The sequence below is a fragment of the Mytilus californianus genome, unplaced genomic scaffold (genome assembly GCF_021869535.1).
Source record: "Mytilus californianus isolate M0D057914Y unplaced genomic scaffold, xbMytCali1.0.p SCAF_1, whole genome shotgun sequence".
Taxonomy (NCBI): domain Eukaryota; kingdom Metazoa; phylum Mollusca; class Bivalvia; order Mytilida; family Mytilidae; genus Mytilus; species Mytilus californianus.
This window is the reverse complement of record NW_026262581.1, coordinates 54,043,083-54,065,259: the sequence shown is the minus strand read 5'-3', so window position 1 is coordinate 54,065,259 and position 22,177 is coordinate 54,043,083. Positions and strand designations below refer to the sequence as shown.

Here is a 22,177-nt window from a genome sequence, read left to right as displayed (position 1 = left end):
AGTACTTGAAATAGAGTTTGATCTATTCATTTTGTTCTACAGTCTTATTCTATCAGAATGGGAAATGACAGACTTCGCAATAGCAACAACCTTGCTTGCAACTTTAGATATTGGTGCGTCGATTACCGCATTAATGAAAAACTGTTACGACTCAAAAAACCGCATTTTCTCTATCATATTAATCATCATCTTTGTATTTTCTCTATTACTTTGTTGGTTTGGTTGTTTTTGGGTTTTTTGTAATAAAGGACGGGAATTACCGACTGATGTAGAAAGAACAGCACAAGTGGCAAGACCAGCACAAGAAGAATCTCCGGCACTAGTAGCATCTCTGGCACAAGCACCAGAAGGCAGGACACAATTACAAGAAAGCCAGGCACAAGCAACAGAAAACCATACACAGCCAACAGGAAGCCAGGAAAATGCCAATGAAAGTTTGTGTGCAAATGCGTGTAAAATATCTACAAGCTTTTGGTCCCGAACTGTAGTGGTGCAGCCTACTTCACTGGCTACCATTATAATAGGCCATTTGGATAGTCAACCAGAAACCGGCCAAGGTATAAACATTGTACACAAATGTAAGGATAAAAAAAGTCCCAAAGAAATTTATAAAAAACTAAATGAAGAACTTGAGATGGTTAATGAAGCCGCATTTTCAAAAGTTGTAATCTCCTTTGGCCTAAATGTTGGGGACACCGACATTGACATTGTTATGTTTTATATGACCAAGACAATTGAAAAAGTGAAAAATAAATTCTTTCGAGCAGAAGTCGGTATTTGCAGAAGCAAACCTCCACCTGAAAAAGGTCAAATGTATAACGATTTAAACACTTTTATTCAAAAATTATGCAAAGAAGACAAACATTGTGACATAGACACATCTAAATTTGACAGTAACGATGTACATGGTGTCAATGAAGAAGTTTTGGACAAGTTAACCTTGCGTATTCAAAACTTTATTCAACGAAGCTGTGTCAGGTCTGAAAATACATAAAACCTCGAATAAAATCAACGGCATGCATGATTTCTTATATTCAAAAGGAGTATTATTTTTACCTCTCTTATTTGTTCTTTGCTTTTATCTCTAGATTGTTTTATTTGTATTGTAGCCAATGAGGTAATCAAGATATTCATTTCCGAGTGAAGTTGTCTGTTACGCCTCGAACATTTTCTGGCAAATTTTTATGCATAAGATATTACTTTATATACTTTTTGACTTAATAACATTAAAAAAAATCTATTATTTTCTGTCTTTTATTGCGATTCGAAGCGGATATATTCCACAGCCTTTCCGAATGTAATTTTCGATTATTTATATTACCGTTTCATCCCCCCCCCCCCCTATTTATTTTCCTCCCAAAAAATTAAGAACTCATGGTCAAGGTAGCCTTGGTTCAGGCACAAAATGAGTTGGGATTTTACTATCGGAAGAAAGATTATTTCAGCCTGGGTTCAGGCACAAAATGAGTTGGGATTTAACCATCGGAAGAAAGATTATTTTAATTGAATTATACGATATATCACGCTTGTAACCTTTCTTCGTCTTTCGTTATGAATGTTTCCATCGACATCAAATGATTAGTTAATGTAGAATACGTGGACAACTTTTCCCCAAAATTAAACGGAATATAATATTTTAGTGTAACGAAAAAAAAACTAAATTTGCAAAGAAAACAGCCCTTGATGTATGGTGAAATGAAAATAATGCATTTTTTTTTTTTATTATTCATTAGTATGTTGTATCTGTAAGACTGTGAACTTGTATGTTAATTCAAAATTAATTAAAATCAGTTTCATTTGAAAATAATTATACTAGAACACCCTACAAGTTGTGAAACGTACACGCGATAGAATGCGACAAGAGTAACATTGCTATCTATAAAAAAAAGAAGATTAAAGTCGTCCTTTTTGTCGAAAAATACAATAGTTGAATTTTTGCCAGCAAAATCAATAACAATCATATGGATTAATTTGTAAGTAATTTTAATTTCCCTTTCTGAAATATTCCATGAAAGAAGATTCTTAACAGTAAATAATTTAACTTGCAATTACAGGTTCGCAGTAAGTAACCATAGAAACCGTAGGAAACAATTATGATATAAAATAGTGAGATGTTTTATGATTGCTAATAAATCAACTATCTAAAGCTACTAAATAAAATGGATTAGGCAACTATAGGTTACCGTAAGGCCTTCGACAATGAGAAAACCCTATACCATTTAGTCCGCTAAAAAGGCCCTGACATGAGTAACATTTTTAAAAATCGACGGCCTGATTTATGGCAATACAATAAACGTTAACCAAATATAACAGACAGCAACCAACGACAACCACTGAATTACAGGCTACTTACTTGGGATAAGCACATATAGAATTGGCGGTGTTGGATATGTTTGCGAGTGCTTAACCTGGGAGAGAGGTGTAACATCACAACACAAAAAATATTGTAAAAAACAGTTGGGAGTGGCCTAGCTCATCAGATTGGCACGAAACACAAAAACAACTAACATGAAGACAAAAAAACACAAAGAATCTATATAAGAATACTCGTCGTAACTGAAATCTAGTTAAAAGCCAAGAACAATAAATCATAAATCATGTTCTATAATATTGTATCAACCAGTACATATCCAACGAATTAAGTGGAAAGATGTCACAAACAGTCTGAGATAATCCTTACCTTGTACAATGCCTAATTAAAAGTACATAATGTTGACAGGATGAAGAACCATAAGTTTTCGTAAATGTATAGCAAAAAGCCAATACATATGTAGTTGTGTTTTAGTTTATTAAAAACAAAATCAATGTATGAGAGATATCTACTGATTAGACACATCACGAAAAATTATCGTGAAAGAATAAGTAACGGTGGTCAAGCATTGCGATCGGACCATGAAAGATCTGGTATCGGATCGTGAATGTAATTAAGTGTAACACTTATTACAAAATCTGTAAAACAAATCGGCTGTAGTTTCAAAAGGTGGAACAAATCAGAAAAAAGAAATATGTCTGTCAAAACGATTCAACTTCCTTAATAATATTGTACACTATTAAAAAAGAAAAAATGCAGTACTTTTTAAGAAAACACAAAAGGCGACACATAATCCTATGAGAATCATTAAGAAAAAAATCACGTTTTGTTTCTATAATGGTCACATTCCGATATATCATGATATATTTGCAACTTTATCTTTAGTGTGTCAGAGAGTCCAGTAAGATAAAAAAAAAAGAACTTACCAACTTCACCCGCGTATGGAGTATACATTTCTCAACTCATACGATATTAAGGAGCTTACAGCTGCTACTCAGAATTTGTAAAACGTCATCAAGGTCTGAGCAAAAAATTAATGAGCCAGGGTTTTATGGAAATAACGTTTTGTCCTTTTTCTCAAAAAGTTCAATGGAAAGTACTAAGACCTAATAGATAAATACTCAGGGTCTACTTCACAAATAATACAGGATAGTCTTAAGTTAAAGATTCTAGGTCCTGACTTTGTAGAATTTTATCTACTTTGCAGTTTAACCTTTATTGGACTTTGTACTATTATGTTCCATTTGGTCGTATGACTCTTGGCGTGGTTCGGTATAAGTGCATCCAGTTTCAAGTTTTTGGCTTTTGGCGTTCTTTAAGCGAATAGGACCAGAGATGCGATTCGGACATATGAGGTTTTATAGTGTTGTTTTCATTTTGTATACCCTTGTATTTATATTTTACTTATTTTGTATTTTAACGGGAAAGTGTATATGTCATAATGCTTTACTATACTGACTGAAATATAAACTACAAAAAAAAAATTTACTTGCGTCTTTGTTTGATTTAAATGTAAGTATGTTTGAATGTTTAATTCAGTTGTGTTGTATCTCTGCTATGTATGTTTACACAGTTTTGGCTGCTGGATCCCAGTTATGGCCACGTTAACCAATTATGTCTGTTTGGGTTGCCCACCCTATTTGGCAATATTACGGAACATTAAACAACTGTCATACAAGTGGGCGTTTTAGTTAGCTAGAAAATCAGGTTTAACCCACCATTTTCTCATGAAAATGCCTGTGCCAAGTCTGGAATATGACAGTTGTTTTCCTGCGGGTTTTGTTAAACAAAGTTTTTCCCCCAATTTTTACAAAAATCAAAAAGGATCTTCGTTTTAGAGATATGACTGTACATACAAATTAATGGAAATCAGATGAGACAATCTTTAAATTTTCATACGACATAAAACTTGTGCAGGACGGACAGACGGACTTGTATTGTTATAATGCAACTAATCGGTGTAGTATTATAAAAAAATCAGATCAAATGACATTAAACTATCAAAGCCTTTTTCGCAAACAAAAGTGAAGCGGAATAAGTCATGCAAATGCAATCTTTTGCTGTAACAATTACAAATATATATTATGATGTGTTTAAGAAAGGATTTGATCGTTTTCGTGGATTTTTGTAATAACGAATAAGCCGCAACAGATCTTTCACGATTCTTTTCATGATCATTAAAAAGCCGTACCCGATCTTTCACGATCCAAAATATCAAAATTTTACAAATATTCCAATTTTTGCAAAGTTTCTGATTAAACTAAAACTAAATAACATTAAGAATTATTTAAACAGTAATATGGAACGATATTTTTAAAATTCAAAATTCAAAATATGAAAATATGTTTGTTTACATTTTAATTTCTTTGAAATTTCGAGGAGCAATCTGCCTTTTGTAGTTTTGTAAAAACGGTGTACTTTTAAACCTTGATTTTTCTCGGATACTGATCATTATTTTGAACCATTTTGACAGACAGTTTTTTTACTGACGTTGCATGTGTCTTCTCGATAAGATTTCAATCACGATCCTATACCAGATCTTTCACGATCCAATCGCAATAATTGACCAACGTTACTTATTCTTTCACGATCATTTTTCTCGATATACCGAATGACAGGCGTGCACATAACCTATAACAAAGATTTATATTCATTTAAAGTAAAGGTATATGGTAAATAACATACATATATATACCATATACTGAGCCCATATCAGATCAATGTTTAAATCTTTGCTTTAGGTTATGTGGCTAATGAGTGGATATCAACAATTAGTTAAATTCGTGTTTATATTTTAACACGCAAATGGTATTCTTTGACCCTCAAAAGAATAAATAACAGAACTGATTTCTAACTTATATTACTCCTTTCCTGTAGAATTTTATATTTTATGTTAAATTTGCACGATTTCCACATAGATATAACAACTACAGTGTAGTTGTTTTTTTTTTTTTTTTATTTATTTGTTGTTTTTTTATGTTATTCGCTAGACAGCGAAGATACGATGTAGCATATATGTATAATTTTGATTATACTTGGAATACTTCCACTAGACATTTGCGGAAACTAGGTCTATACCTAGAATTACACTTTAGACTTAAGATTACAGGTGACAAAAACAAGGGGTCATCTCAAAAAAACAAAAGCAAACCAACAATACAGATACAAAATAGCAAATGGTGTCTTCTATAAAAAAAAAAGGATGTAAGCAACACGTTAAAATTTCATGTGTCCGAAGCGCTTTTCTGGATTTATCATCAGGACCGCACAAAGCCGAATATTTGAAGACAAGGATTTATAAGGACCGAAGGTGTAGATAGATGTATGATATATATAATATCAGCAGGAGCAATAGACTTTCCCCGCGAATCAGGGTACTTTTAATGCAATGGTTAGTATACGAAAACCAGCAAAAATATTGTTCAAAGGATACTCTACAAACTGTTTCATTTAAAACAGTATTGTTGGTGTCGTTTTTTTTTTGCACGATTACAAGTTAACTTTTTATCCACAACTGTTGCCTTGCCGACTTAATTAGATTGTGATTTTTTTAACAATTTATTCTCGCCTGCTACACTTTTGCATTTTTTATCCCTAACAATCAATTGAATAGATTTGCGTATAAACTTTGTGTTGAAATGAACAACGTCGCAGTGAGAAATCACGGGCTGTTCCGGGGGTTGGAACACCCCTTTTCTTGCAGATCAATGCTTTTGAATAGGGACATATGGTCGGACCCCCCTTTATCTTTGGTTGGAATCCCCTTTTGAAAATGGCTGGATCGACCCCTGTGTCGTCAGTGCATTCTATATTACAATTCCATGAAAATAGTACCAGTCTCGGAACAGGGGTTAAAGCTCATGTTTCGAGCATACAAGTCACACCCATGTTCATGAGGGATAATTATCGACACCGGGAAATAACCTTCCATACTTAATGATTCCCAAGATCTCTATTATAATAATTGCATAAAAGAAAAACAACTTGGAACTCGTTTGTCATTTTTTGTTTGTAGTTGTTGAAAACATAGATAGCAAAGTTTTAACTATTTGAGTACACCTATTCTTACATTTCAACTGAGTCTGGCGAACAGTCTAAAATATATTTTCGACATAAAGAAGTTCGTTGATAACTGTTTTTTTGGGGTTTTTTTCTCGAATAGTTGTGATATTTTTTCTATTGAAACCAAAAACGTAGACAAAAGTGTTTGTCTTATTCAGGAAAAAAATTTAAAAAATCAAATTTATGCCGAACGTCAAGTGATATTTCATGAAGAATACATAGCTCAAAAACACCTGTCCGCAGTATTTCCTCATTCTCTTTAAAACAAAAACAAAAAGAGAGAAAGTATGTCTTAGCATAAACATGCTAACATGCTCCATGGTTGATTGCACCTTTCCTAACACAAAGTATTGCTGACTTTTTTTCAGCAATTGTCCCAATCTAGCTACTGCAACGACGATTGCGACATTTTGTGTGTCTCATATTAAATTTATTTTTAAAATAATGTTAGTTCATTCTATTATATTTCGTACTTTTCAACCTAGATAACACCGTATACAATAATTAATGTTAACACATTGCTGCAAATATATTAGAAAAAAATCGTTGTTTAACTACAGAAAAAATCACTATCGTTACATTGTTTTGGATCGACGGTTTATTTTTACAGTTTGAGAAAGCCCAAGATTTAAATTCTACCTGTAAGTGTAATTGTAATCCTAATCGTAGGTGTATGACAGTTTCCGCAAATGTCTAATACCATTAGCTTTATACTTGTTGATGTGGCTTACAAGGACAAGTACCGGTACATTGAAACTAATGATGTTTTAGGATTCATGTATTTTCGTGGATTTGGGAAAATTATATCTTCGTGGATAAATTATTTCATGGTTTCGACAAATTTTGCATACACGTCTATATGACTTGTACTTCGTTGAACACTGAAGCTCATGGTTCGCCCATACCATTAAAATCCACGAAAAGTAGTTTCCCGCAAATAATAATGAATCCACAGTAATAAAAATTAAGTCCCAGACTTCACTGTTGTCAGTAAAAAGTAATTAATAATATGGTGATATAATTGTCCTTGCATATCGTCTGTTAATGTCAGCGTCAGGTCCATCACTTGCAAGTCCTATAACTCTGGGATGAAAAACCATAAACTTTCAAAATCGAAATAGTCCTGATTCACCAAAACCTACAACAGCATAAAGCTTGTAGTAAATTGATCCAAGATCAGGTGGCTGACATGTAGAATACTACCTTTTATTAATCTGACCATCAAAGTCCCATAACTGCGGATTGACATTTTTTGTTTAATCAAACGGTATCTCTGTAATGACGCCACCAATGAATGTTTAAATCAAAAGGAAGCTTACTTCTGTCAATCCTAATGTTGCATTCAAATTTTGTGGGAATTGTTTAAAGTGAAATTGAATTTTTGTAGGAAGTTTTTATGGACAAAAGTACGGTATGCCATAATATGTCCCATCTAAGACGGGCTTATAATACCACACTTATGAGTAGATGTACAAAGGAGATAAATATCACCTTTCCCATTATTCCCATTAATTAACAACCCGATTAACCACATCTCACTTAAGAGTATGATACAGCGAAGCACTTCAAAGCTTTTTAGAAAAGCTAAAACTGGTAAAGTCTTTGATTTGACCCGACCGGGATTCGAACCAACGAGGCGATCACGCTTCCCCGAAACCACTGATATGGTAAAGAATGATTGAGGAAGAACACAAAAAGCACCAACATAACTTGATAGCTTTATTTACAAAATCGCTTTATTATTATACAGCAGATCTACAGTAGAACTTTCCGACTAGAAAATGAATTAAATACTTGGCACTGGACGTTACATAAATAACATTAAATTTATTCAACATACCTATTAATTATCTCAAATTTTAATAGTTTAAATTCAAGAATTTTCTTAACACATTCTATCAATGAATTAAAGTAAATTCAATATACATACGTCTTTGATAAATGGACTTTTTTCAATAGACAAGGAGCTATAACTCAAACTTAAATCCTAGTAAAGACTAATTAGAATAAGCATGCATTTTTCGAATATGGGGCGTTTATTTATTTCATTATTATTTTTTTATGTATATTCTATTTCAACCATTTGACAATTTGGGTGTACATCATGAAACCGTTTAGCATTTTGGGACATGCCTTCTGCCTGACTGATCCCAGACAGGTCCAAGTATGTCCAAGCTGAAATCAAGCCACGCTGTCATGGTTTTAATCTAGCGTACCGTTAAACTGTACCTACTCCCATGGGATAGTGCGTATATAAATTCTAATTCAAATTCTTAATTTACCCTCAGACACATTGAGTGTACAAGAGGATATTCTCACTAGAAAACAGACTGAGCAATTAACTGATCTCACTTAATTCATGTATTTCAACTGGTCAAAAGAAAACATACCCGCATCTGCATAATAAATCTAAAATAATGGCGATATCATAAAATTGTACAGTAATTAATAAATTTTATTTGTATTATTTGTAGATTTCACAAATATTAGCGCATTTTTCCCGTGGTTCTACAGTGAGAATAATTAACTTTGTTTTAGATGTCCCGAAAGGGGATGTGGAGCCGATTTATTTGCTTGCTTGCTCTCATAATAGAAACAGGAAGATGGAATGGAATTCCTAGAGATGAAAGACAGTGTCATCTCTGCTCCTTGTCAATTGGAAATAAATTTCACTATCTATTTGAGTGCTAGTCTGTTATTGTTTAAAAAAAAATAATTTGCATCTTGTTACACGTGTATATGTGTTTGAGTGTTTCAAAATGAAGTATTGTATTACTTTAGTTGAATCTTCTCCTTATAATATAGCCATCACTGCCAATCCCTATTTAAATTTTTGAGTGAAACAAAAATATTAAGAGGTTATTTCTATTTTTGGAATAACCCTCCTATCCAAATTGAAATAAACCCCCTTGCCAAAATATAAAAACAAAACAAAAATGAGAGAGGAAATTGTAGAATGGTGTTATGTGGTAAAATGTATAGAATGTACGTAAAAAGCTGCGAAAAAATGCAGTTTTGTACTTGAAATTTTTAATAAACAGAATTTCGAGAAATCAGAAGTAAGGGCATACGATACATAATTTTTCTTAAAATTTTGACACAAAGTCAATTTTGATATGCACTACTAGAAATTAAAAAAATATATATATCTCTGAATATAGATCAAACAATTAAAATATGATTGTATTCCGAATAAAACGCTAACGTTAGAGTGATTCCCCAAAAAATATGGCAAAAGGAACAACAGTTAATTAAATTTCCTTTCCTTTTGTTTAGTTCCCATTTCTTGATTGTGATGATCCATGACTCCTTCATGTAATGTCTCATATGGTTCACAATTGGTTCGATATTTATATACATGTTTGTAGTAACGTCTCAGGTAAAAATGTATTTTTTCAGTTTATTCTTATGTTGGTGTGTGGGGAGAGTTGGAGTGCTCACAAACCTGTTTAATCCAGCTACATTCATTTTGTGCAATTCCCAAGTAAAGAGCCTGTTATTCAGTGGTTGTCGTAGGTTGCTAACTGCCATATCTTTTTTTTTTCGTATATTGATTTTAGTATAAATAAGGCATTTGGTTTATATTCTTTTGAATTGTTTCACATTTTGAAAGCTTACTTTGTGGTATGGATTTTCCTCATTGTTGAAGGCCCTTCGCTAACTTTTAGTTGTTCACATACTCGGTTTACTTTTTTTTTGAGGGGGGGGGGGGTCTCTTGTGGATAGAAGTTTCATTTGCAATCTTACAAAAGCTATTATTGGGGTAAGTATTTTTTCTTGGACTGATTTTCATTAAATCTTTTTTCTTCTTATACGTTAACAACAGACTAGTTGAACCCCGCAACATGTCAATGTATATGAATAAAGGGAGACGTTGGTTGGTATACGCCGATCATACAGCATTCCAATAACACGAAAAAACAAATGACATCTGGAAGTGAACGTACGCACTTCAACAATAACATAGACATGCGTACAATATATTATATCCAGTACTAAATCGACCAAATTTTAATAAAAAAGAAAAGAAAAGAAAAGAATAACAGAGCCTATCAAAGATCAGTCATCAACACCAAATTCCCATAACTGACAAAAACACATTAAGATATGCCAAAAGACAATCATGTACGTGGTAACTGACTGGAACAGGGACATGAACGTTCCTGGATTCAAGTGTTCTATTTCAATTCCGATGCAACTGGTTTGGCATTATCTACCTGCTTTAAATTAAGTAACATACCTTTGTACATTGTATTAAATTCTATTTTTATAATTACACATCTTTTGTTGAAACGATATAAAAAAAATAAAACAATTATAGGAACAAAATTTGAAATCTAGATTTAAATTTGTGTATTTGATCAGCTTGAATGAGACAATATATAAAATAAACAAAGGAAAATTGCATAAACCTCTTGAACTAACAATTTACCTGACCAAAAGTTTACCTGTCAATTATCAGATAATTATAACCGAAATAAGACACATATTTGTGTAAACATACGACAAAGTGTTCTTCAAAGACTTCGATTGTTTGTAAACTAAATCGTCTTCGATTTACTAAGTAAATCACCCTTTATTGTTGAAAGTAAAAGATTGTATAAATATGTTAGGCCATATGAGATGAACACGATCGGGATATATAAGATAATCAAAAAATTTCAAAATGTAGATATAAAATCGATTGTTTCAAGAGGTAATTAAATGTAAGTACATATTAGATTTTTTTTTTAAGAAAACGGTTAAGAGGTTATAACTGTTATCTGTTTGATTTACGAGAATTTTCTCATTGATATTATACAATTTTCACATTTAATAATGGATTGCACCAATTATGTACATTCAATTCATAGTCGATCATACATGATTTACTACAGTGAACTGCATTTAATCCTTCATATACTTACTCATATACATATTTTTCACTGCGAAAGAGCTGTGATGTTATGAAATCGCTGTATATTAGGAAAGTTTACAGTTTCAGGAGCAACATGAGATTTGTAACCTTAAGTTTATATATTCCGTCTGAATTACTTGTTAGATTTTTCCTGTGCAAGTGCTTTTGTTTTCCTCGTTTCCGAAAGGAATAAAAACATTTGGTGTATTCGTCATTGTAAAAGCAATCTGACATTCTCTGGAAGACAAACATTAAAAGATGTAGCTAGAGACAATCACTGACCTTGTTCCCAACTTAAAACAGGAAAATGAACATAAATAGGAATTAATCTAGTTATCTTGAGAACTTGGTCATTCCTTTTATTCTCGGTCAGTTACAAATGATATATCGGAAGAATGTAACCTCAATATTATATATGTCGTACATAGTATATAGTATAAAAATAAGAAGAGTGGTATGATTGCCCATTATATGAGAAAACTATCATATAGGGGGCCAAGCACATACAGCTTGTGCTGGGGTTTAAACATGCGTGTAACTGCTCTTTTTGGACAGTGCTGTAACAGTACAACACTAGAAAAAAAACCTGTTTAAGTCCGTTGAAAAGAGCTCGACTTTCTAGAACGGGACTTGGCAACCCCCAAAAAATGACAAAACATACGAAGTACCGATCCTAGACTAGCACTAAGTTTTTCTTATGCAATAAAGTAATACAAATTAATATTTTTTTATTTTTACCATGCAGTTAATCAGTATCATTATCACTGCTGATAGTCTTGAAATCTTCGCCAATGTTATCTGTGAAGCATGCAAAGCGTCTATCTCAAACGACACTTCATTCTATAGGTTATTTCAGTTAATGTCAATGTTCCAACTGGCCCGAGAATTCAGTTATTTCGTAGTGCATTTCTTTTAGACAATAAATTAAAATTAAAAAAATCGCACCTGCTCCTCCTCAAAAAGTTTTTTTACAGTGTAGTGTACTACTTTTGGGACAAATAGTATCAAAATTATAGAAAAGTTTACCAGCTCTAACTCAAAATATGGACAATTCTATGTTGAGGGGGTCTATAATTCAGTTTGACAGCTTCAGGCATACTAATTTTGACCTTTTTTAACTGGACCAAATCACTACTTTACATAAAAATTCATCACCCCAATTTTATTAACATGTAATTTCATCCCCCTACTTAATATTTCATGCATAAAATATAAGGAAATAAATTTGGAAAGTGTTTGAAAAAAATTGGCAAGTTATACACTGTCCACACTAGGGACTATATTACTGTGTCCTCGGACCAACTTCCAGAGGTAGACAGTGTTGACAGTGTTGAAAGTGTTGACTGTTATTTAGTATCAACATTTATATGAGTATTTTTTTCAAATTTTATTTCACCACTGGATAACGGAAATGCAACTTTACGTACTAAATTTCAGTGGCATCTGAAGTTTGTATCGTAATGAGGCTCGTAATTCTGTTTTTTACTCACATGTTTGTCCATTTTTATAAATTGAGTGTGCAATATTTACCGAAAATCGGTTATACTATTTTTTTTGTACTTTGACTTACACATAATAGTTATTTCTAACCTGTAGCTTAGTGCATTCTGTAATTTTATAGACATCATCGCCGAAGTTTTTCTCTATCGTTATCGGAGACACGTGCAAAGAATATAAGAAGAGTTTTCTTGGTTGGACGTACCAAATAACGTGAACATCAGGGTTTCATATTTTGATTAAACTAAAGTGAATAAAAAAATCTCTTCACTTTGTGTACTAATAATCACCAGAACTGGAAGTAGCAAGAAAGGACGTCATTATTTAATTATGATTGATTGATTGTTTGTTGCTTAACGTCCAGTGGCAAATATATTTAATTATGTTGCAACACTATACGAATTGAATTCATAGATTTAACAATAGACATTTCATGTAAAAAACACAGCGGTAAATGTAAATAAATATCCGCCTCAAGAAACCTGTGCTATAAAAAGATTTTGTGCAATAGATAAACTTTTGATAAAAAAATGTTGACGAACCAAATTACAAAAAAAAAATACGCCACAAAATTAAGTTCCGAAAAAGTTACTTGTACGAAAATAAGGCTCTCCCAAAATGCACTCGTTTTACATTTTCATCAAAATTGACATCTATAACAAATTTCATCCCTGTGTAGTAGTTTTGTTTCACTCTTTTTAATTAATTAAAAGTAATTTTTCAAAGTGGTGTTAATTTGTAATCATTTGCAAATGTGATAATTTAGCCTGTGAATTAAGTCTCATTATTGATATAAATAAATGATCAAACACACAAAGTTCATTTTAATAAAAAGATGTGTTAACATTTTATCTCGTCGTCAAGGAACAGTCATAAAGGCGTTAATATTGAGTACTTTGTTGCAGTTATTATATGAAACAATGGTTGAAAGATTTTAAATGGTTTTATTGTATTGTTATCCGAACAATGTCACATAATTTAGTTAGTAGTAAACAAATACAGTAGGTTCACATAAAGATTAGATAATTGCTGGTCAGGAGTTTTTAAAATATCACAATAACCTGTAATCATTAGTTTGGGATAAAAGAATTGTTCGTGACAAAAAATGTCAATAATATTAAAATTGCTTTAGCGTAATATCATTTAGTATGATGTCTAACAGTTTGAACATTTAATTTCCCTATTGCCTAATAAATTTTCCTTTTTCATTTAATTTAATTTGAGATAGAAATAACTGATCAACTAAACAAATTTCAAAATTTAAATTAAGGGATCATCACTAGATTCCAGCAACAACAAAAACAGGAAATGTCGTCTGCTTTTTAATCATGTATCCTGTACGTATTACTGTCTGCTTGTTTATGCTACATTGGCTAGAGGTATAGGGGAGGGTTGAGATCTCACAAAACATGTTTAACCCCGCTGCAATTTTTGCGCCTGTCCCAAGTCAGGAGCCTCTGGCCTTTGTTAGTCTTGTACATTGTATGTGTTTTTAATTTTAGTTCATTTATATGTTTCGGAGTTTAGTGTGACGTCCATTTTCACTGAACTAGTACACATTTTTGTTTACGGGCCAGCTGAAGCCCGCCTCCGGGCGCGGGATTTTTCTCGCTGTGTTGAAGACCCATTGGTGGCCTTGGGCTATTTTGTGCTCTTTGGTCGGGTTGTTGTCTCTTTGACACATTCCCCATTTTCATTCTCAATTTTATCCTATTGAAACGATCTGTTGACTAATGAAGATTGCTCCCTTCACAGACGACTACTGATATGTTCCAATAGTCGGAGCCGCAATCCCGTCCACTTTTCTTCGATTGTGACATCACTAAATGAGACTTTTTGTCGAATTTGTACTCACAATGATTAACACGACGGGTGTCACTAGTGGAGCAGGATCTGCTTACCCTACGGTAGCACACGAGTTCACCCCAGTTTTTGGTAGGATTTGTGTTACTCAGAGTTATGTTTCTATGCAGTGTTTTTCTAACTTTTTGTTTTCATCGTCTTTCGTTTTTTTCCATGGTGTTGTCATTTTTTCTCGACTTATGACTTTGACTTCCCTTTGGTATTGTTCACCCTTGTTTTATATTTACAGCCCCTTAAAATGTGAAGATTGTATGCTGAATAGAATTTCATAACTCAAGGTGCAAAGAGACAGACATGAAAGTAAAACAACTAGCATTTTATGTAATCAAGATGAAGTTACTTATGCAAACCAATTAACTCTTTCTTGCTATAGGAAAGTATGAACTTACTTTGAAAAAAATACTGGCCGTTTTGCAAAGACTGAAAAAAAAAGCTGAAGCTATTCAAATTCCTGTGTCACAAAAAAATAACAACCTCTAGTTGTTTCAATAACCGAATACGGTAAAACATATTAAAATATAAAGTTTCTATATATATTTTTCTTTTACTTTTTGAAACGTTACCTTAATGGTCACACTAAGAATGTTCAGCAAACAAAAAAGTTATTTAAAATGTGTGCTCATAAAAAAGAAATTTGATAGTAAAAAATCTTTAAATTATTTTGTAAAAATAGACCACTTTTCGGTATCTGAGATTATTATCCGAATTATATCAATTTTGTCATGTATAATTTATATTAAGCACGGACTTATAATGTTATATATCAAATTGCACAGAATAAGAAGAGGGCGATTTCGAGGACAAACAGGAAAGGGAGAAATGTAACATGTACATTCTATTGTGTCCTACTGAAAATGTTTGACAAGCAGAGTTTAATAAAAATGTCAGAATAATTCATGATCATGATGTGTGTTGTCACCCAAACTATTCAATAATCAGACTAAACTATGTTTAATTTTAACTATGTATCATGATTTGTCGACTATTAATGTAGTATTTTATCAGATATACCCTTTAGTTCTTCTCTTATCACTTACTTTAATAATGGGATCTTTTTGTCAAATTTAAATCTTCACGACAAATCAATGTTCGTTCACTATAATGCAACTTTAAAACTTTAAATTTGACACAATGAGCATCATGCTTAACTTAATGTTTCAAAATGGAGTTTATATCTTCTGAGATTTTCTCATGTCAACATGTAAGTAAATTCGAATTTATTTTACTTTAAATTGTATTCTGTTATACATTCAATTTAAAATGCATTACATGAATGTACACTGGGCGTGCAATTTGTATTAAAATAACTATAATTTTAATAGCTATAAGATCTTCAAAATTGACTTTCAAATTGGTATGTAACAGGTGGTGCAAATTGATGCTTTTTTCAAATTATTTTTTAATAAAGCTCATTATTGATTTACTAAAAATTAAACTGAAGGTAAAATTAAAGCGATGGTTATAAAAACTGTTTTCTGATATGGACATTCCACATTTATTCAGTAACAAAAATGGGCTCAGCATACTTTATTTATAGTCAGTATTACATATATGACGTAGAATCAACTGAAGTAATTGGTGTTTTGTGGGGTTTGATTTTAAACAAAATATATTTTGATCTGAAAGAACATTAGACTAACAACAACTGCATCAAGTTAGTGATAGGTTCAGCATATAAGTATTTTGTTAATAATACAGATGTGGGGTAAATATATGATTGGGCACTTAAAGTAATCTTTCATTTTTTTAATCAAAAGCGTTCGATATAAATGCTGGTAACAACCGAGGGGGTCTGGAATAGCGCAGTAGCATGCTCGCATCGAGTGCGGTAGGTCATTGGCTTAACCTCGGATCAAACCGCAGACTTGAATCGTGATATTTGATATTACCAACTTAGCAAGCGACATTTAAGAGTAAGAGCAATGAATGGTTGACTTGAATTCAGAATAGCATGTCGGGGTATGATGTCATATCTTTAAGCTAGCACGTTAAAAATCTGGTTCAGCGTATCGTCAAGTTGGAAGCAGGTGTCATAATCATATCAAATAAACATGTTCTCTTCCTTATTTCTATGATATATTTGACATTGGATGTGAAACACCAATCCATGCATTACCACTGACTGGTAATCACCAAACGAGAGCACCATTATCTCATTTCTGACAGCATGATCTATATATAACATTGAAAGGTGTAAATTTCACTCGTATATCTACTTAAACTTACTATAGGTAATATTTCAAGAAACATTTGGTGGCAAAACGACTGATATTATCAATTCACAAGTTCTTCCATCGCCCTCATGAATTGCTTTATCGTCATGATATCACAGTTGCTAATCTCACTAGTCCTCTGTAAAAGATCCCACGAGTCCACAGATGTAAAAATAGAAAGGTACGGAAGATACCAAGGGACATTCTTAACTCATTAGACGAAGAGAAGCTGACAACGCCATAGCAAAAAAACAAAGAACGAAGAAAAGACAAAGTCCACAGAACACTTCATAGAAAACTAAACTGACCAACACTAACCCCACCAAAACCGGGGATGGTCCCAAGTGCTCCAGAAGGGTAAGCAAATCCTGCTGCACGTGTGTCGCCCGTCACAAATTCGGTGATCAGATAGTTCTCATTTGTTGATGTAAATCAGACATTATTTAGGTTTGTAATTAACCTGATTTTGACTTTTATTACTAGATGCGAGTTATATGGTAATGGGTCCATGCTTTTCTTCTTCGGAGTTGGTGCTATTTCGTCTGTTTTTAATTTCCATTGTGTGTTTGCTGTATACCTTGACCAATGAGACTACCTGGACATTGAATTAACATGTTAACTTTGTTTTCAACTCCCTCAGATAAAATTTGACCTGGGGCGATTTTGTTAACATAAATTTTTTTACGTGTTCAAAAATTTGGCTTCTCAAACGTTAAACACCAACAATCAATCCAATGGTTAAGACAATATATGTATGTAAGTTCCCATAGATACCAAATGATTTACACCTTTGTTGATTATAGTAGTCTGTATGGTGACCTATAGATTGAGTTTGAATTATACCTATAAACCCTTCGAAAGAGTTTTGCAAGGGTTCTTTTACGTACATGCCGAGAGCTTAAAAAATGTTTCTATCCCAACACGGACATCGAATATTACTACTAGGGGGTGTTTAACGCCATTGACTACCCATGAGGTACATTGAATATAAAGTCCCTATCCAAATGTATTACATATGGTGTGTAGCATTCTTTTTTTTCATTGGTTATTACGATCACGAGAGGCCTTGTTTCTATTTTTAAGTATATGGACGATGTTTCTTTTTATATATATATATTGACGGTCAATATTAAAAATCTTTCAAAATACAATGTAGAATACAGAGAAAAAACATTGAAGTCCATTTCCATTATACACTATTTACATAAAGTTACGAGGTCAATACGTTATATATGGACCTGTTCAGATTATATTGACCGAGGACGATGTCCGAGTGTCAATATAATCTAACAGGTCCATATATAACGTATTGACTGAGTGAAAGTTCTTAATTTATATATATATGGACCTGATATTACAATATGTAATATAAAGATTAAGAACTTTCACTCAGTCAATACGTTATATATGGACTTGTTAGATTATATTGACACTCGGACATCGTCCTCGGTCAATATAATCTGAACAGGTTCATATGTAACGCATTGACCTTGTCCATATTAACAAGGCTGTTGTGCATCTAGGCATGCACAATTTTGAGTATTTATTTAAAAAAATAATGTATGAGAAGAGGCCATCCAAAACCAAAATTATGTGGGACGTTGAACTATGTAATTTCCTTCGAGTATAAATGATTTCATTTTGGTTAGAGACGTCCTTCGATAACAAAATTACAAAAACGTATACAATTTACAATATTGTCTTCAAGAGCAATATTCAGCACTGAATATTTTTTTTTATATTTAATTGATATATTCAAAATTGTTGATAATTTGTGTGAGAATATATTATTGTAATATAGACTCTTTAATATTCAAATATTAGTAATCATTAACAATTTTCAGATTTTAACCTTGTGAGTGAAACACAAGCAGGGAAAATGGTCCTACCTCTTTGAAAGGAAGAATACGTTGCACGGAATCGAAATATTTCCATACTGTACTTGATATGCACAAAACAACAACATGAAAATATATTTTACTTTTCATGTTGAAAAGTTGTTACAGTCTAACGTAGAGAATAACTCCTAAAAACCTTGGTCTTGGGAAATAGATTTACCGCCCCACCCCATTTTTGTGTTCCTTTTTATATTCGTTAAACCTTGGTTCATCAAAACCAATTGCTTCCCCCTCGGGCACACACACACAAACACTTGCATACACATACACTTACACATAACCTGCACTTGCTATTGCAAGACATATAGAAAGTTCATGAAACATTTTGACGTGAATCAAATGTTCTTTTGATATGCTTGTATTACTTGAATTACTATACGCCATCATGACAAATTATTTTTCCATTTCAGTTTATAAATAGATAGGTTGCGTTTTCTTCTTCAGACTGCGATATTCTTTATTTACTTTGTCGAACCACGAAGCAAACGCCATCCTAGGACTTTGCTTTTTTTCTCTATTTTGAATGCGAATGTCTTTAATTTTTACATTTTTCTCAAATATACTACCTACAAATCATTTCCAATTATTACAAGTAGATGTTAAAGGGAAACATTTATTATAAACTGATACAATCATATTTTTTTGATGAAATTAAATATTTGTAGTGCTATCTAGTGAAATGTACAAAATCATGGATATCACAATAATTCTAAAGCGTTCATTGTAGTTTAAAGGTAACGGTAAAGAGATTTGTAAAAAGTATTATTTATTGTAATGCACTTCTGAAACTCTTTTGTATTGCGATATTCGCAATGAAATTTTGAAAAAAAAAAGCAATAAGCTGAAGCAGTCACAAAATATATAAATAGAAGAAAAGATTATGTGGTGTATTCATCAATGACACAACCAAACGACACTTAATACCAAATTTACATCTATTTCAGGTACGTGGCAACTGTAAGGAAATCCAAACCTGAAAGATGTGAGCCGCTAAATCGACAGATGACGGTTCGGATTCTCAGACACGAATATCTCCCGTCTCTTCATCGACAAAAAACGGAAAAACTTCCACAGACACGTCTTCGAGATGAAATTAATTTGACGCTTGAAACTGTCCTTAAAGAGGACATCAAACCTTTGGAGTCAACAAAGAAACAGTTTCTTATATGCATGAATGCGCTTCATGGGAATTTGAAAACAAACCCGTTCAAACTTGAAATGAAAGAAAGTCCAATTTATTGTGGAGATATTCCACCATGGAAACCTTTAGATCCGACAATACCTTCGTATTTAGTGCCTTTAAAAGTCGGTAAAATGGAAGGGCGTCAACTTGAAGCGGGATATGCAGTGTTCCCGATGCCAAAGGAGAAAACAGAATTGAGTGTAAAGGTTTATAATTTAGAGCTCAGATCAGAAGATCGACTTCATCTTTGTCCTAGAAAAACTGTTATGTCGGTTTTTAAGGTATTTTCGTGGGCAATACAGAAATTAAATCGACACTATACTTCAATGACCTTTGAGACTTCCGCTACAGGACGAAATAGTGCGATGATGGACCTTGATTTAAAGCTCGAATTTAGAGACGACGTGCCACATTTACTCCTGATTTTACCAGAAGGTCAGCTTGTCGAAATTATCCCTGCAATAGCTGTGACAAAGCGCGGCCCATTTTACATTACACGTCCATTTGAAAATGATATTAATCCAAACTCGGATATGCGATGGCGGATAAATTACTCGATGAATGAGGAAGCCATTATGCGCGCCATTGCAACAGGAGATAAGCTACACAGATTAAATGCTGCTAAGCTGCTTGCCTACATTTGTAGGAAGGAATGGCAATTAAGATATATTACATCTTATCACATTAAAACGGTTCTTCTGCACGAGTCAGACTTTGAAATTGATTCCACTCCGCGTTGGCAAAGATTTTCCATGGATGATTGTTTAAAAACTTTAATTCGACGTCTTCAAGATTACGTTAGACGAAGAGAACTTCCACACTTTTTCGATGAAGATATTAACTTATTTGAGCATATTCCTCTCCGTGCATTCACATTTATGAGGAATGCTTTAGATAGATTACTTCGAGAGGATGAGGAATTAGCCAGAGTTGTTCAAAGAACACGACTTCCAAAAATTGTGTATTAATCATTATTTGTTAAACTATTTATTTATTTATTTCATTGCCAGTTTTAACTCTATTAAGGTAGATGCATTTTGTTTTATTGTTATCATCATTGCATTGGTTTTCAAGCAGAGCAGCCGATAAAAAATACATTATTATGCCATTTCAACAAACTTCCATCTAGGAAAGAACACATTTAGGAGACACGTTTTGAAATGTTATTTGCGATTGTTTTCTCCACAAAATTTTCATCTTTTTCTGAATATATTCACAATTTTCATTCAAAATATTGTGATGGCTTATAGAATTTGAATGAGACAACGAGACGAAAGAAATTGAAATTTAGATATACGGTATTATATACATGTGTATATATATATATAGGAAGAAATTAATTCTTGTAAAAATTTAAACAATATCACGAGAATACTACTCCAAATCTTTTTCATAGAGACATAGAGATTTATATGCTTTCCGAACGAGAAAAAAATACCTCATTGACTTCCATTTTTTTCTGCTTCGGGAAACTTTTCACATATTAAAAGTGTTTTCCGAATGGAAAGTTTCCCCGTGTGGAAGTGGATGTCAAGTGGTAGTTTGAACTTATAAATGTGCTATGGGTTAGTTATTGTGTTGTAGATGATTGGTATTAAGGTGATTATTGAGAATAAATCATTTATTATTTTTATTAAAAATAAAAAAGCTTGTTTTGAAATGTCCTTAATTTATTGCAGCATAGTATTACCAGAGCAATTCAGTATGTTCATGTTTAATACCATTTTTTCATTCATGAACGCAGTCCACTGATTTTTTTTTCTTCTGAAACATGAATACAACACACCCGATATTAAAGTTTGATGTAGTTATCTATTTTGTTTTTGTGGTCCCTTTATTTTCAAATCGACAAGAGGCAACTCTAAAATAAAATAAAAACACAAACAAACTAACAGGCCATCTCCTAAGGAGACAATAAAAGAAGATTTGTGCAAATTCTGAAAATATTAGCTTATTTCGACAAAAATGACTCCAAATTTATGCAAAAAGAAATATCATTACAGATCCAAACCAAACGTATTGGAAGTCAAATAAAAAATGTTTATTAATACTAAAAACAAATAATCCTAAACTGGTCATCTTCAATTTGCAACATTTTGGTTTGCACTAACATAAATTATAGCTGAGCATTTGGTCAAACTGTGTTACTTTTAACAAAGATCCTGTCAAAAATGACAGGAACATGACCAGCAGCTCCAAGGAGACAGTATCTTACGTTGACCATTTTAAGTAATGTGTGGTAACGAAATCCCT

At 32.6% G+C, this 22,177-nt stretch overlaps 1 protein-coding gene across 2 annotated transcripts; it reads left to right on the top strand.

Moving 5' to 3' along the window:
• The first annotated feature begins 10,867 nt into the window (after positions 1-10,867).
• LOC127721516 (uncharacterized) lies at positions 10,868-21,584 on the top strand. 2 transcript variants are annotated; one of them, XM_052228283.1, is made up of 2 exons: positions 10,868-11,079; positions 19,686-21,584. In XM_052228283.1, coding segments are annotated over exons 1-2 (1,209 nt in total). In that variant the 5' UTR covers positions 10,868-11,077; the 3' UTR covers positions 20,893-21,584. The 2 variants fall into 2 exon arrangements, with proteins under 2 accessions (XP_052084243.1, XP_052084238.1); XM_052228278.1 differs by lacking the exon at positions 10,868-11,079 and adding an exon at positions 15,699-15,831.
• The last annotated feature ends 593 nt before the right edge of the window (positions 21,585-22,177 follow it).